The 15698-nt window shown below is 40.3% G+C and overlaps 1 protein-coding gene across 4 annotated transcripts in view; it reads right to left on the minus strand.

Moving 5' to 3' along the window:
- Nucleotides 1-3469: 3469 nt before the first annotated feature.
- Nucleotides 3470-15698, minus strand: part of LOC143041189 (terminal uridylyltransferase 7-like) — a 63916-nt gene continuing 51687 nt past the window's right edge. For all 4 annotated transcript variants that reach the window (XM_076213023.1, XM_076213026.1, XM_076213025.1 and 1 more), the window contains 3 exons: nucleotides 11064-11328; nucleotides 7059-8749; nucleotides 3470-3941 (listed from right to left, as the gene is read on the minus strand). In XM_076213023.1, coding sequence (XP_076069138.1) covers nucleotides 3579-3941; nucleotides 7059-8749; nucleotides 11064-11328 — 2319 coding nt within the window. In that variant the 3' untranslated portion in view covers nucleotides 3470-3578. The remainder of the gene's footprint in view (nucleotides 3942-7058; nucleotides 8750-11063; nucleotides 11329-15698) is intronic.

Consider the following 15698-nt stretch of genomic DNA (forward strand, 5'->3'; position numbering starts at 1 on the left):
GTAAATCGTCCTACTTTGGTTTCGCTGTTGCCTCCCCTTTCAAGATAGCTTGCAGTATCCAACTGAGAGAATGTATATTCATTTACCAGAATCAGGAAAAAGGAGAATAACCAAAATTTCCCTTATGAGGCCATGCTTAGGCAACTTAATCTATACTTTCTAGAGCGACGCAGAGTTTGGGGTGATCTAATAGAGGTGTTCATGTGGATCAAGGGTGATGCAAACAAGGTTATCATATTAAGACAACAGGGCAGAACTCGCAGTAATGGATTTGAATTTGGCAAATTTAGATTTAAGGAAATTGACAAGAACTGGTTTACCAATGAAGTGGTCTACAAATGTAATAGATTTAGTTATCACATAGCGAGTGCTGAAACTATCAGTTGTTTTAAGAGGTTAGATAACTTTATGGTGGTGGTAATGGACACGGAACTGCCTAGTGTAGGCCTTATAGTCTCTTGCAGTCTCCTTTTTTCTTATGTTCAAAGCACCCTTCATCCCATTCATCATCTCATTTTCGGTCATCGCCCCAAGTTCATTACATCCACCTCTGCCTTCAACACTTTCTCCTCGTCTTCATTCATTCTTTCTATGTACTTGTGTACACCAAAAGGCCTCCCCCCCCCCCATCACACTGCTCGGACCAGAGGCAATGTAGCAAATCACACAAATAGGCACAGAGACAGGAAGTGCAACACAGAATATTCTTTTTGTTTATGAAATAGAGTACAGTTTGAACTTCTCTCTTATTTGAAATGCTGAGGACATCTACAGCATTTCAAGAGTTCAAACTGTATTTTAATTCAGCAACATGATGCTAAGATGGGAGGGAGGGTGGAGGGGTGTGGAGTGTATTCAGGGATGGAATGGGTGGGAATGATTTTATGCCTTTTCTTTTTGGCTACCTCTCTTGTAAGGGGGAAAAAGCCTTGGTATATGTATGTATATATACATACACACACAATGTATACAAATACATGCATATGAAATCTACATTCACATACTCATGCATACACACATATTCAAGTCGAAACTTGACATGTTCCTAAAAGCTTAAGAACTTTGTGTAATCGTAAAATAAACATCTTTGATGCATTTTTTATATACTGGGATGGTTAACATTATTATTGGGATTATCATTATTATTTTCTGTTAAAATTTACTTTGCATTTCATGATAGAATATATCATACAAGACCATTTTTGTACAAAATTCAAATTTCATGAACTTGATCACTTGTCAGCTCTTAATTTCGGAGGGATGCCATGTTAATGACATTTACATCACAGTCCACCCAACAAGGCACAGTATAATGATTAACCCTTCATTCTTGCTCGTAAAAATATTCTAACCTTTAGTCCTTATCAACATGTGTGAAAAATTTATCTCATAGTTGAGTCTTTACAAAATCCTCTATAATACCATATAATGGTATGGAATAATAAGCAGTAAGTCACCATCCAAATCATAACTTGAAAATTCAGATGTTACGTCCACCAGAAAAGAACTCTCGCTCAAGTAAACAAACCCAACACAAAAGTTGAAGGTAATAATTAAAAAAAGTACAGTGGTGAAATTGATCTGATTGAAAGAATAGTTTTTGCATTAAAATTTAATTGTCATCATTACCAAAATAACTAAGAGATGCATTTCATAAGATCATATACCTGTACAGGGGCCTTATCGCCCGTCCTCATGGACGAGCACCTCAAAAATTTTAACCAAAACACCCACTAAATCATAATGGAGAAAGTATATATATATATATATATATATATATATATATATATATATATATATATATATATATATATATATATATATATATATATATATATATATACCATTCTTCAGTTTTTTTAAACATCACATTCTGACCAGAAATATAATCAACCCAATACAAAATGGATAAAACAAGAAGAATAAGAATGATAAGTTTACAATGCATACACGCAATCGCAACACTTGCATATCCAAAATAAAGAATAAAAAAACAAAACAAACTGAATGATATGAAAGAGGTCAGGTACGTGAAGGGTCGAACAGAGAAAAGCGTCAACAAATAATCCACCAGAAGGCAATACAGCATCACAATATCTTCAATTACCAACAAGAAATGACGCTAACTCTAATTAAGTAGCAATGCTGAAGAAAATAGACACCTTGTCATATTCATCACTGCAACTCAATGGCTGTCAAATCTATGAAAAGATATTTCACGCATTTCATGAAACAAATCCAGGGTTTAGGTGTGTGTTATGGGCAAAGCAAGTATAGTTAGACTGAGTTTTGATCTAACATCTAACAAGACTGACTAGTTTAGTACACTTGCTTCTCGTGACTTGATCAAGTCGCTACCACTACTGTATTTATTGCCTTTGAGGTAATAGGAGTCCAGCCCAAAAATGCCAACTTTCAAGTAACATTTACGCTTCTTGCCACAGTCTACAGATCAAACAATTATGCGAAATATATGAAAGGCACAAAACAGAATAAATACCTCAACCCCTTCGCTATCATGGCATATGTTATAGATTCCATCGTGACGGACATCAAAGGGCATTAGAAAAACGTCTACAGGATGAATGTTCGCTTGAACAACACCTCTGCTTTGTGAGACTTTGTTCAAGCGAGGACCATTGGCTCAGTAATTTCTGTGGTTTTTACAATGACACAATCTACAATGTGGGCCATGGTAACAAGAGGGTTACTGAAAACCACATCTAAAACCACTGCCTTCCTGCAGTTTGGAAACTCAAGCAAGAGAGCCAAAAGGACGGCTGGAAAGAACTGTGAAAAAGAGTAGATGAAGAGGAAAAGAGAATGATTGAATTATGAGAAGGAAAGGTGTGGAAAACTTAACAAGACTTAGGAAGAAAGGGGCAGGGAAAGAGATACTAAAGAAAAGTAAAAATGTTTAAAAATGTTAGAATAAGATTAATGAGAAGAGAAAAGACGGATGAAAAAATGGTAGAAGACAGGGCTACAGTACAGAAAAAGAAATAAAAGTCCATGATAAAATGGTAGAAAGAAAAAAGAAAAGAAAAGAAAAAGAAAAACACTTGGGCTAAACAAAAGAAAGAATGAAAAATAAAGAAAAATAAGAACGAGACCAGACTGACTAAAAATTAAAATGGAAGAAATAATAATAATAAAAGAGAGGGAGAGAGAGACCGAGAGTAGTTGGGCAACACATTTTTGGCACGCCCCTACCTATGTGTCAGAATAAAAACAGTCTTTAAAAACTCTAAAACCAACTGACAGACAATACTAGTGAGCTATACCATTGGTTTCAGTTAAATGAAGAATACACAGCCTTAGGAGTGGTGGGACCGCGTCCACGCAGCCCATAACGCGCAGCCCAGGCACTGGTCCCCTCGTGTCATCAAAGTGAAACAGTTCCTAACCCTGATGTTGGTAAACATTTCTCAAAGTGACCATTGGCAAAAACTGCACTCATCTTTCGATATTGTATGTGTGTGTGTGTGTGTGTGTGTGTGTGTGTGTGTGTGTGTGTGTGTGTGTGTGTGTGTGTGTGTGTGTTCCTGTTTTTGGAGACCAGCAACCCTGCAACACTATTACTGCATCATCTGGCCTCCCGTTCTTTCACTGTCTATGTAAATAACCGATGTTGGTGCTGGGGGGAAAGATCCTGGGGGACTGGCCGCCAGGGTTGGGTGCAGCCCTCCAAGAGACCCATGGTGCGGATTGGGCACGAGACCAGAGTGCTGGGCCAGGAAAGGGGGCAGGGCGGGTGGCGGCATGTTGCCCTCGTAGACGTCTGGCCGCTGGTGATGGTACGGGACCTCTTGCACCATATCTGCCGTATGGAGGCTGTTGCTGGGCTGCTGCTGTCCACCACTGAGGTTGGCCGTCCCTCCGCTTGACAGGTTTGGGTCGCCAAAGATGATTTCTTGGAAGAAACCTCCCGGAACAGTCATCTAGAATTCACCAAAACACCAAAAGGTTCGAATATCACTGCATCTTCGGTTAATAAACAAGACAATCATTAATCAATATCAATCTTATCTAATACACCATTAGAAGACCTTAATGTGACCAAGACATGGGAGCAACAATGGGATTTTTTATGTGGTGGTCCTGCAAGACGGACAGTAAAGCTACTGCCCATTTTCGAAACCCATCAAACACCCTCACCTCCAAGGGCATTAGAAAAACGTCATCAGGAGGTGCAACCCTGTAGGGCTGGCACTTGGTCTCTGGACTGAGCCGATCTCTATAAATTTCAAATGTATTTCTTACACTTTTCCACGCTTAGAGAGCTCACAACCAGCAACTGCACCTCTCTCTCTACTATTTTGAGCCAGTCACATATAAACAGTTCCAAGCTCAAATAATACATAAATTCAAATCTAAATATCATAATTGGAAATCAAGAAAATAGATTAAGTTGGGACTTATACAGCTAGAGCTACTTTTCTTCTTCATCATAAAGTTGTCCGGTTTGATTACAGTCATCACAGCATCAATGTCTTAGGTTCTTACAGCATGTCATTAATGGTGTCGTTTGTGTTAAGTCCAAGTTTATGTAATGTTTTGCCACTTAGAGTGGGGGCCCTTAAGGATTACAAAGGAGGAGCATGCTGACAGGAGACCCTTTGGTCTGATGCGCAATGGCTCTCGATGGCCATGTATAACTGTGTGACATGGTCTAGAATGACGAAGTTTCAACTTCAGGTTTGTGGACACCTAGAGAGGTGATGGCAGTCCCAAGTAGAGCTATGAACTAAAAACTACTTAAGGGAATCATTTGTGGATGCCCCTACAAACCAGAGCCACTCATCATTTGTCCATGTTAGTTTCAAAATCTTAAATCATAGGGGAACAGTATCTCTGAATCACAACTGCCCCTCCTTTATCCTGTTCCCTTGAGCCTGTCCCAACTACTTCTATAATCCCCTCTTCTGGATCCCCCTATGGGTACGGAAGTATCTTGCCACCCTTCCATTTCCCATGTGACTACACAGGATGGAGTGATGGGACTAGGGATTCTGCACTCAGTACATTTCTACTACAAAAAATCAAGCATAGGAGGGTCTGGGTGAACTCAACTGGGTCATTAAATGTGCGTGGTTGTGTTACATATGGGAGTAAAATGGAAGACAGGTGGATTGTTTGTAGGATGGTTGATGGATGTGTTAGCATTAAGTAAAACTAAGCTGAAAGGGAGAGGTGAGCCTGAGCGTGTCATGGGGAAGGTGCTGGGAGTGAAGAAGGGGCAAGAGAGGGAAGGGGTGTAAAGAAGTGTCTTTGTGGATACCATGAGCAAAGGTGAGACTGGGATAGAAGATGTGTTTTTGTGTGTACATATGGATCTGAGAGTGAGTGGAGAGGAAAAAAGTCATTTCAGAAAATTTAAAGGATAGCAAAGGAAGTTATTTCAGAAGATTTAAACAAGTATTTAGAGAGTTTTGGGAGGAATGACAATGTGGTGTTGGGAGATTTGAATGCTAAAATAGATAAGCCAATGGATGGAACAGAAAGGAGGTTTGGGGTGCCAGGTATGGAAAGTTGGTGTTGAAGATGTACTTTTACATGAATAGTACAGCTTGTGTGGCTTAGAATGGTGAAGGTGAGTGGTTTGAGGTGAATGTGGGCTGTGCCAGGGTTGTGTTACATCATCATGCTTCTTGATTATGTATATGGAAGGGGTAGTATGGCAGGTAAATGCAAAGGTGATAGGCTGAAGATTGCAGATGGTTAAAGAGACTGGAGGGAAGGAGGTGAACCACTTGTATGTGGATGACACTGCACTTATGGCAGGGTCAGGGTAGGGTCTAAGTCAATTGGTGACAGAGTTCAGGATATGTGAGAGGAGAAATTTGAAATTGAATGAGGGTAAAAGTAAGGCAATGGGAAGTATAAAGGGTGAGAGTGGCAGGGAGTTGGAGCTAAATCTTGGAGGAAAGAGGTTGGAGGGAGTAGGGGTGAAGGAAGCTAGTAAATGTCTTTGTGGAATATAAAATGTCATGAAAAATAGATATCAGAGGATGGATGCACTTGGAAGATTACATGATGGGGCGACTGTGGTTACAACAGTGTAAGGGCCCAAGACGTGGAATTCAAAGGGAAGGGTTAAGGGATGAGACTTCATCTACAGGGATCAAAAAGATTTCATAACAGGGAAACATATGGGTGTGAGATGGATGGAAGGTGTGTGGGTGCATGCCTTGGCTGACAACCTCCCTTGCGTGGGGGAAGAAGCACTTTTGATATATAGATATACAAATGGTGAATTTAAACATGACTTTGATCAAATGTTCGAGACGTGTGGTGGGGGTTATAAGGACGGATACAGTAACAAATGTGGTGAGGCAGAGGGCAAGGGTAGAAAGGGAACTTGCATATAGGGTTGATTCAAGAATACTAGGATGGTTTAGATATATGGAAGGAAGGAATAAAGACTAGCAAGAGGAGTGTGGAAGGCAGAGGTGGATGGAATGAACCTGAGGGGAAGACCAAGATTGAGAGGGATGGATGAAGGGGGCCTGGGTACATGGGGAATGTATTGAGCAGGGAAAGGACAAGATAGGTGTGAGTGGATAGTGGTTGTGAATGGATAATAAAATTGATCTGGCCTGAAGGAATTTCTCCTTCTCTTCTCTATTAACATGTGAGGAGAAAAGGAAGGTCGGTCACCATGTAAATAAAGTGGTGGGGCTAATTCAGCTCTAGCTGTTGGGCCATGCTGTGGATGTGCTGTCATGTTGCATTCTTCTGGATGTGCTGTGTCTTGTTGCATTCTTCTGACCCAGGCACTGGGTAGGACGCAGGGATAGGTGCTGGGTAGGCACGTACCTTGGCTGTCTACCTCCTTTCTATGGAGGTAAAAACCTTTTTATATAGTTAGTGGATATTTAGCAATATTATTTGGTGATGACAAATGGTTTATCCATGAGGCAAACAAGCAGTAATACATAATTATGGGACAAGTAAGGAAATACACAGAGAACTTGTGGTCTACATCAAGATCTTCACAGAGCATGGCTAGGCTGAACATACTGACAGCTACGAGCATGACATAAGGAAGAACTTACCTGATATCCTTGCTGAGCAAAGTTGGGTTGTTGCGTAAAGTGTTGATGCATCTGCGGAGGGACGGTAATCTGAAGCCCTTGCGTTATAGGCGCTGGTAACGCTCCCTGCCCCACTCCGCTGCCTACCCCTCCGCTCATGCCCTGAGGTAGCGAGGCTAGACCTGGGGGTGGAGCCACGCCCGATCCTCCACCCATCCCCTGTGCAGGAGCGACACTTTGGGAAGGCGGAACACCCTGAGGAGGAGGCGGTAGTCCTTGGGGAGGTGGAGGGCCAAGACCCTGAGGCGGAGGGACACCCTGGGGAGGAGCTACGCCCTGTGATATCTGGGCTGGCATAAAGTGTGCCATTTGCTGTTGTGCATGACCACTTTCGGTAAATCCTTGTGCCGACCCAACGGCGCCTGGGTATTGGTCACTCGAGGACCCGGACTGCAAATGAAACACTCCACTGGGCAGTCCTGGGCCACTGACCGTCTGTCCAAGAGGAGCAAGGAAGGACTGGGGTGGGTTACTGGAGGGAACAATCGAGGATGCTTCACTATGCCCGGGAGGTCCATCCATGCGATACAGAGGTGAGCCAAGGACCAGCTTATTGTAACCCGATCCGTTTAGAGGTTCGCCTTGATAATCTAACGTCACGGGAGCCGGGAACCCTGGAGGAGGCGGCACTGTGGTTACTGGCGTCGTAGGATTTGTTCCTGTCGATCGACCCTGTCCTCCAGAACTTGAGCAGCTGGATTCATTCACACTCGTACTTGACACTGATGAACTCTGGTTACTGCCGCTAACAGCATTGGCTGCCTGGCTTGCCATGTGAAAGAGAGCCGCTGGGGTTAAGCTGTAAAAGTACTGCTGTTGCTGCGGTTGTTGTTGTTGTTGTTGCTGCTGTGCCTGAATCTGCTGTTGAACTTGTTGTTGTTGCATTTGCCGTTGTTGCTGCTGCATTTGTTGTATTTGTTGTTGTTGTATATGCTGTTGCTGTATTTGTTGTGGCTGCATCTGCTGCAGGTGCAAAACTTGAGATTGTAGGGCGCTTCCCGTTGTCGTGTGCAGGACCGACGACGACTGCTTGGGCTGGGTCACAACATGACTACTTTGCTGAGTATGAGAAACACCTGACGATGACGGGAAAGATGTTGATGCACCGCTATCAACCGACGGTTGCTCCGAATTATGTGTTCTATAATGCCCCGGCAAACTTGTGTTGAGGAAGGAACCGCACCCACTAATGCCTGCATTACCGACAGATGTATTTTGTTTTACCGGAGAGACTAACGGACCGTGGAACCCTGGCGGCACTCCGACACTCGTGGAGGGGATTAACGGACTCTTCCCTAATAGCTCACTTCCAGAATGTGCTACAGAGCCCCCATTCGATCTTGCAATTGGTCCCTTAAGACCTTCGTTTGTTGCCAAAGAATTCCGGTCTGGTGGTTCTTTGCAATCACGTAACAAGGTGTCCATGCTCCGAGTCACGACACTATTGTCGATCAAAGCCTTCTCCTTCTCGGGTGGGAACCGCAAGGGCTTGCTGGTTCCGCCACCTTGAGAGGAGGCGAGATTTTGGTGATTGGTACAAGAAGCGGATGTGAAGGACGGGCTACTGTGGGATAGCACTGAGGACGTGATGGCAGTCGCAGTGCCGCACGGCTTGTCAGCTATTGCTACGTTAGAAGTTCCAGGGGCAACATCTGGAAGATAGATATTATCTCCTTAATAAAAAGATTTAGCACAATTCTTAATTGTATAACTTTTATCACGAAAAACAAATTTGTCTTCAATGAATCAATCGGCAAAATTGATAAAAAATTTCCTAATTTGAAATACATGCATGAGAGCAGAGATAATATCCAGTCAACTCCAGAGTTCCCCCACGTGCGGAGCTCCAACCAATTTCGTCACCGGGGCCGGAGAAATCGCAAAAACAAGCCAGAGATTCAATCCTTGTGAGTTACTGAGCGAGGCTGTGTCATGAAGGTATTGCCAAACCAATCTTTGTTTATCTGGATATTTTTTATTGGGAAGCGAGGGATATGATACACAACCACCAAAAAAATCAACGTCGAATCTTAACAGTCACGCAGAATCTACGTATAAAATATCTTTAAAAGATATAGACAATACTTAGTACTTACCAGTAACAATTACCTGGCAAAACACTCGTAAGGCTATTCTGGCACTATACGGAGACTTACAATTAAATAAAAACAGCTTTGCACCTGTAGATCATGTATGTAACTTTCAGAAAAATCTACTGTGATGTCTATGCTGCTAAAAACTGTCCAACACTAAAATACAAAATGACAATGAACTAATATGAAATGCTGTTCATTATAAAGAATTGTGTCATACTCCATATTCACTTTGAATGGAAAAGTATTGCTGTTATTTGAGATATCTCTCAGTTTCTCTTCTAGTACCAACTGCATCTCAAAAAAAAAAAAAAAAAAAAAAAAAAAAAATCTGCCACTTTACTAAAGCAACAATACCCCACTACAGTCACTGCCTGCCTCACACCTAATTCCCATGTTCATCACAGATGAATAACAATCCTAACGAAAATAAATTATACAGGTAAAAACAAATAACTGGTGTATAAACAATGGACAAAAAAAAGAAGTTTCTCTAATTACTAAAATGTAAAAAAAATTGGAAAATATTATCACTGATGGATCTAGAAACCAATATATTTGAACTATGAGTAGGGCTAACATACAGCAATGTCCACTGTTCAAAATTGAACAACTGAAGAATTTGTATCCCACAACCATTACCCTCTCCATCACCCATACACATGCAGGAATACTCCCACACATATGTACACTCACATGCATTCATTCATTAAAAAAAAAAAAAAAAAATAATAATAATAATAATCTGGCAAGATAACATAACAGATAAAGAGAAAAACAAAGATATATCTAATATACAATGAAATGAAAGAGAAAGAAGGAAAAAAAAAAAAAAAAAAACCTATCATAGCCATGGGCTATTTGTCTTGTTTACAAGATCTATGTATCTGTTCTTGAGACCCGTTATGGTAGCTACATGCATTCGTCAACTGGAAGAAATAACATTCAAAATAAACGATTGTTTGGATATGAAGAACCTTCCACAAACCTAATTCTCTTCGGTTGGATATTGATGACTAACACATTTCTTGACTTAAAAAAAAAAAATAATAAAAAAATAAAAGTTTTACCTCTTAGTTCCCAAACTCTGACTGCAAGGTTACTTTTCCGCATTTTTCAAGGGCTTGCTAGGATTTTCAAACTCTCTCTGACACAAGACTTCAACTACACAGCTCTTATACAGAACCTTCCCGTCCTTCAGTGTCTCCCCTCCCTTTCCTACTATTTGACGTGTCTTTTCCCCCTCCGCCTTCCATTTGTGGAACTGAGCTTCCTTTACTTCCACCATTCAGCATCTTCCTAAGATCTTGGCTTAGCATTTTGGCGAGGTGCTGCGAGTCCTGAGTGTCTTTCTGGTTCTTCTTGGTCACCCCTCCTTTGGCAGATTGTTGTTCGGTAATATTCTTTATCTGCTTTGTTTTTGCAGGCTTAGAACCCAAACCATCCGTCTCACCCAACGACTTTTGTTTCTCTTGCAATTTTTTCTTTCTTACATTCATCAAATCCTGCTCTCTTCGTTTGGCCTTCTCAATATACTTCTGCTTCATCTTCATCCTCTTCAAGTTCTTGGCTTCTTTCATTTTTTGAACGAAAATACTCTGTCCTTGTTCACCACTTTTGCTCTTTTGGTTTTGTGACATCCTAGATTCGTAGTCTAAATCACTTTGCCTCCTAGACACACACTGAGACTGATCTCGATCATTTGGACTATAACCTGGATTTATATTGACTGATACTGGACTACACAATTTGCCATTAGCGTAACTCTGACTATCCGCTCTGGCTACGGCCCCTTCCCTTCCGTCTTCTCCGTCTTCCAGATGACGATTCTTTCCTTTACCTTTCACCTTTTTACTTTTAAGTTCAACATTACCTTGATGCGCATTTATCTTCATGGCTTGTTGTTCTCTACTGCCCCGCTCTTCCTCTTGTTCTTGTGGCCCACCTCGCTTTCCCTCCCTAGTCGGTTTCTTGTTCTTCCAGCCTTCCTTGTACTTTGCTTTCTTGTCTCGACGCTCTTGCGAGATCTTTCTCTTTGGACAGTCTTTCTGTAGGTGCCCAATTTTTCCGCAGTACCTGCATCCTCTGTCATTGGGTGGTGCTCCATCAGTTAAAAGCTTTGCATCAAAAAGATAATCCTGAAATTGAAAAACAAAGAAAAAATACATTACTATTTCTCATTAAAAAGTCTACTGCTAAGTACTGATAAAAATACATGCATATCCATATACCAATACTCTTTTTCTTCCTTAAAAGTTGCCAAATAAAAAAAAACATCCACCCATCTAAAACCAGTTTGTTGTTCCTTCTATCTTACCACCACACAGATGAAGGGTCATCCCTCTCTTGTGCCACACTGCTCAGGTGGAGGACAACTGCTCCGGAGCCGGGTAACCATGCCCCTCCCCCGTCCACTTGAGAATTTTACAGCAAAAATAAGACTTCCCTTTGGACCACATCATTTCCCCCCATCCATTTACAACCACTTTCCATATACTCCTATCTTTCTCCTCCTCTCTCTTCCTTGCTCACCATACATTCCTCTTACATCAAATGCCACCCCCACTCCATCTATCCAACTCATTCTTGGTCTTATACGCACTCTGTCTATTTCCGTTTTCCATTCCCTCATTCTTCCCATATACCCAACTCTCAGCACCCTTCTATCTACCCACATTCTCTCCACCAACAATCCTTGGTCCATCCATCTTCAATGTACTGCCATACTTCTTACACATTTCCTCTCAAAGACAATTTGGTTCTACCAACCTCCTTCAATTCCAAGTCTTCTCCATACAGTGCCATAGGCACTATCCTTCATACATATGCACTAATGAAGGAGACCTCAAGTGACTATGAGGCCTATACTAGGCAGTTCCCTGTCCGTCACCATCTGTCATCCCCAGCCATAAAGTTGTCTAACCTTTTCTTAAAACAACTGATAGTTTCAGTGCTCACTAATGATTGCTAAGTCTATTCCATTTGTTGGCCACTATTAGTAAACCAGTTCTTCCCTATTTCTTAAATCTAAATTTGTCCAATTTAAATCCATTACTGCGAGTCCTACCCTGTTGTCTTAATATGATGACCTTGTTTGTATCTCCCTTATTAAAGCCTTTTATCCACTTGAGCACCTCTATTAGATAACCCTGCACTCTGCATCTTTCCAGAGAGTGTAAGGTGCTTTAGCCAGTCCTTGTAAGGTAAATTTCTGAGCCCATGTATCATTTTGGTCATTTTCCTCTGTACTGATTCTAGTGAATTGACATCCGTTCTATAGGATAGAGACCAAAAACTGTACCACATAGTCAAGGATGGTTCTTAATAATGCCATACAGTTTGATAATTACCTATGCATTTTTATTCATAACCATCCTAGCAATGAAACCTAATGCTCTGTTAGCTCTATTCCTGGCACTAATGTACTGTTTCCTGGATTTAAGGTCAGGACTTACTAGAACTCCCAAGTCTCTCTCATACTCACTTTTCCCTAAAAAGTGTTATCTAAGTTATACCTGCTTTCTGGGTTGTGTAAGTTTAACACACTGCACTTTAAGATACTGAAGTCCATTTGCCATTTCACCAACCAAGTGCACAAAATTATTAAGATCCTCCTGCAGAATCTTGGATTCTTCTCCTGACCTTATAAGGCATCCTATTTCAGTGTTGTCTGCAAACTTACTAACATCACTATTAATCCCATTGTTCTAGTCACTTATTTAATGAACAATAAGGGATCCAATACTAAGCCCTGGGGAAATCCACTAGAAACACTCCTCACATTTGGATTTTACACTGTTTAATGACCCATTGTTTTCTGTCACTGATCCAAGCTCTAATCCATTCAAACACTTTTCTTTCAATGCAATGGGCTTTGAATTTATTTTGTTTCTTCTGTTGGGGCATCTTGTTGAATGCCCCACTGTTATGTGATGCCTTGTAGACATTTGTGTAAAAATATTGAGCAGTTACATATGACTTACCCTTAGAGAACCCATGTTATGAGTCATAAATCAAATTATGTTTCTTGATGTGATCTTTGATTCTATTAGCTAGTATTGATTCAAGCATTTTACCTATAACTGATGATTTATCTCCCTTTTTGAAAACAGGAACAAAGTTTGTCTGTCCCTAAGCACAAAAGCAGTGTCTACTGACTTAATCAAACATTTCCATTAACTGGTTGCAGATTTCAAATATACATTCTTTAAGCACTCTTGGAAAAATTTCATCAGGATCTGGAGATTTTCTACTTTATGTCTATCATTCTGTTTGACTACTACTTTACTAATGATGATGTTAGTCTACTTCCTTCATCCCTACTGAAAGTCGGGTCAGTCAGGTACCATGTCTAACCTCTTTGTAAACACATTGGGAAAATATTTGTTAAATGTCTTGCTCATTTTTCCCTCCCAATCTATCATGACATCATTGTCATTCTTAATCGGGCCAATCCTTTCCTTATTTTTTGTTCTGTAGAGATGAAAGAAACCATTTGGGTTAGATCTCGCTTGTCTGGCAACCTTAAATTTGTAGCTGTTTCACTGTGCATGTGTATGTGGTTTTTTTTTAACCAGTCTTGCCATATCCTTATATTTAGATCTAAGGTGTGTTTCGCAATTTTTTTTATACTGGCATAAAGCCCTCTTTTTATCAAAATCTCATTTTTCAACCTATCCATCATCCATTTGGAAGTATTATTATTCTTTTGCATTGCCTTGAGGGGAATAAATTTATTTTGTGCAAACAAAATGGTTATGTTACTGTACATTTCATCCAGATCCCTGACTGCTGTGGACCTCATGCTTGTGAGTGACCCGACACCTGACCGTGCTAATGTCATCCAGGCTGACAGTGTGTCTTACCTTGTGTCCTCCGAGTTTGTTTCATAAGTGATCAATTGTCCTAAATACTTTCGCATCATATCAAAATTGGCTCTCCTGAAGTCAGGTACTTGAATGTTATTTGTACTATTTAATTCTTCCTAAGTAATATTAAATCTTATTTCTTGTTGATTGCTACTGCCTAAACTATCTCCCACTTTTACATTTCTCATTAGATCCTCATTATTAGTCAAAAGTAAGTCTAGAGTATTCTCTCCCCTTGTAGGATAGGCAATAATACATATATATTATTATTATCATTATCTTGTACCATATCTAAAAACTTTTGCATTTCTTATCTCCTAAATTTTCCCAGTCAATGTTTTTACAGTTAAAATCCCTCATGATCACAACATTTTGTACTGGAATGCCCTGCTAATTTCTTCAATCAGGGGATCACTCTGCTCAATGCTGAGGTTAGGAGGAATATATAGGATGCCAATTATAAGTTTTTAATCTTGCCTATAATTTCCACCCAAACCGATTTTGTACTTTCTTCTTGGTTATTTGAATTGCTGATAATACAATTAGCTGTGTTTTTGATAAAAAAAAAAAAAAAGTGCTACTCCTACCCCACTTCTGCCTACCCTATCCTTGTGAAAAAGTTTGTATCCTTCGATCTCAATTTCTGGAAGGAAATACAGTATCTATCTGCCATATTGATCCAGGATTCAGTAATAGCTATAACATCAAATCTTTCTATGCATGCTTTGCCTTGCAGCAAATCAATTTTATTCATTACGCTTCTGTGTTTGTATAGTAATTGTCTCTTTGCATCCACAGCTACATGGATGTTTCTCATAACATTTTTCATTACCCCATACATTTACTTTCATCCTTATACAACAAAATCACCTCCATATTTCCAATACCTGGGGTTTGTTTATGTGCACATGCACCTATGCAGGAACAACTACCAGAAAAGATAAACTAATGAAGCAGTGCTTTTGTGTATTTACACACTCAGTGCTTAGTAGAAAAGAAATGTACAAAACATTGAAAATGTAAATACACAAGAGCACTGCTTCATTAGTTCGTCTTTCAAGGTTGTTACTCCTGCAATTGTAGACTGATTTCTACATTTCTTATTGTATACACAAATACATACATATATGTTATAAGTGGTGGCCAGGTCAAAGTTGACACCCACATCATACACAAATATGCTAACTTAACCACCTCAGATTCTGAAATTCTCCCAAATAAGCTTTTGTTTGACATAACATACACTAACAGCATAAAGAGCTGTCACTGATACAGTTACATCTTTTACTGTTGCATACTCTCTAAAGATAGCACAAATGTAATGTACTATCTAACCCAGAGAATGCAAAAACCACACTTAACCCAGACCCATAAAACTTGTACAACAGTACAATGCTTATTTTTGAAGACATATGTGACAAGGGCCAAGAATTGTCACAAGAAGTTTCAGTGAAACTCTAAGCAATGATAATAATTCTGTTGCCACAGGTCTCTCTCACAGAAGGCCTGTGGCCTTCAGGTAACTGGCAACAGCCTCCAAGCAGGCCTATAGGTCACTTGGAAAAGACATACGGTGTTGTTATCTAGGGACTGTTAGCGTGAGGTGTTTAATACAAGGGACTAATGACAGGTACTTGCTT

This window comes from Oratosquilla oratoria, chromosome 30 (genome assembly GCF_046742065.1).
Source record: "Oratosquilla oratoria isolate Oo_2021 chromosome 30, ASM4674206v1, whole genome shotgun sequence".
NCBI lineage: Eukaryota > Metazoa > Arthropoda > Malacostraca > Stomatopoda > Squillidae > Oratosquilla > Oratosquilla oratoria.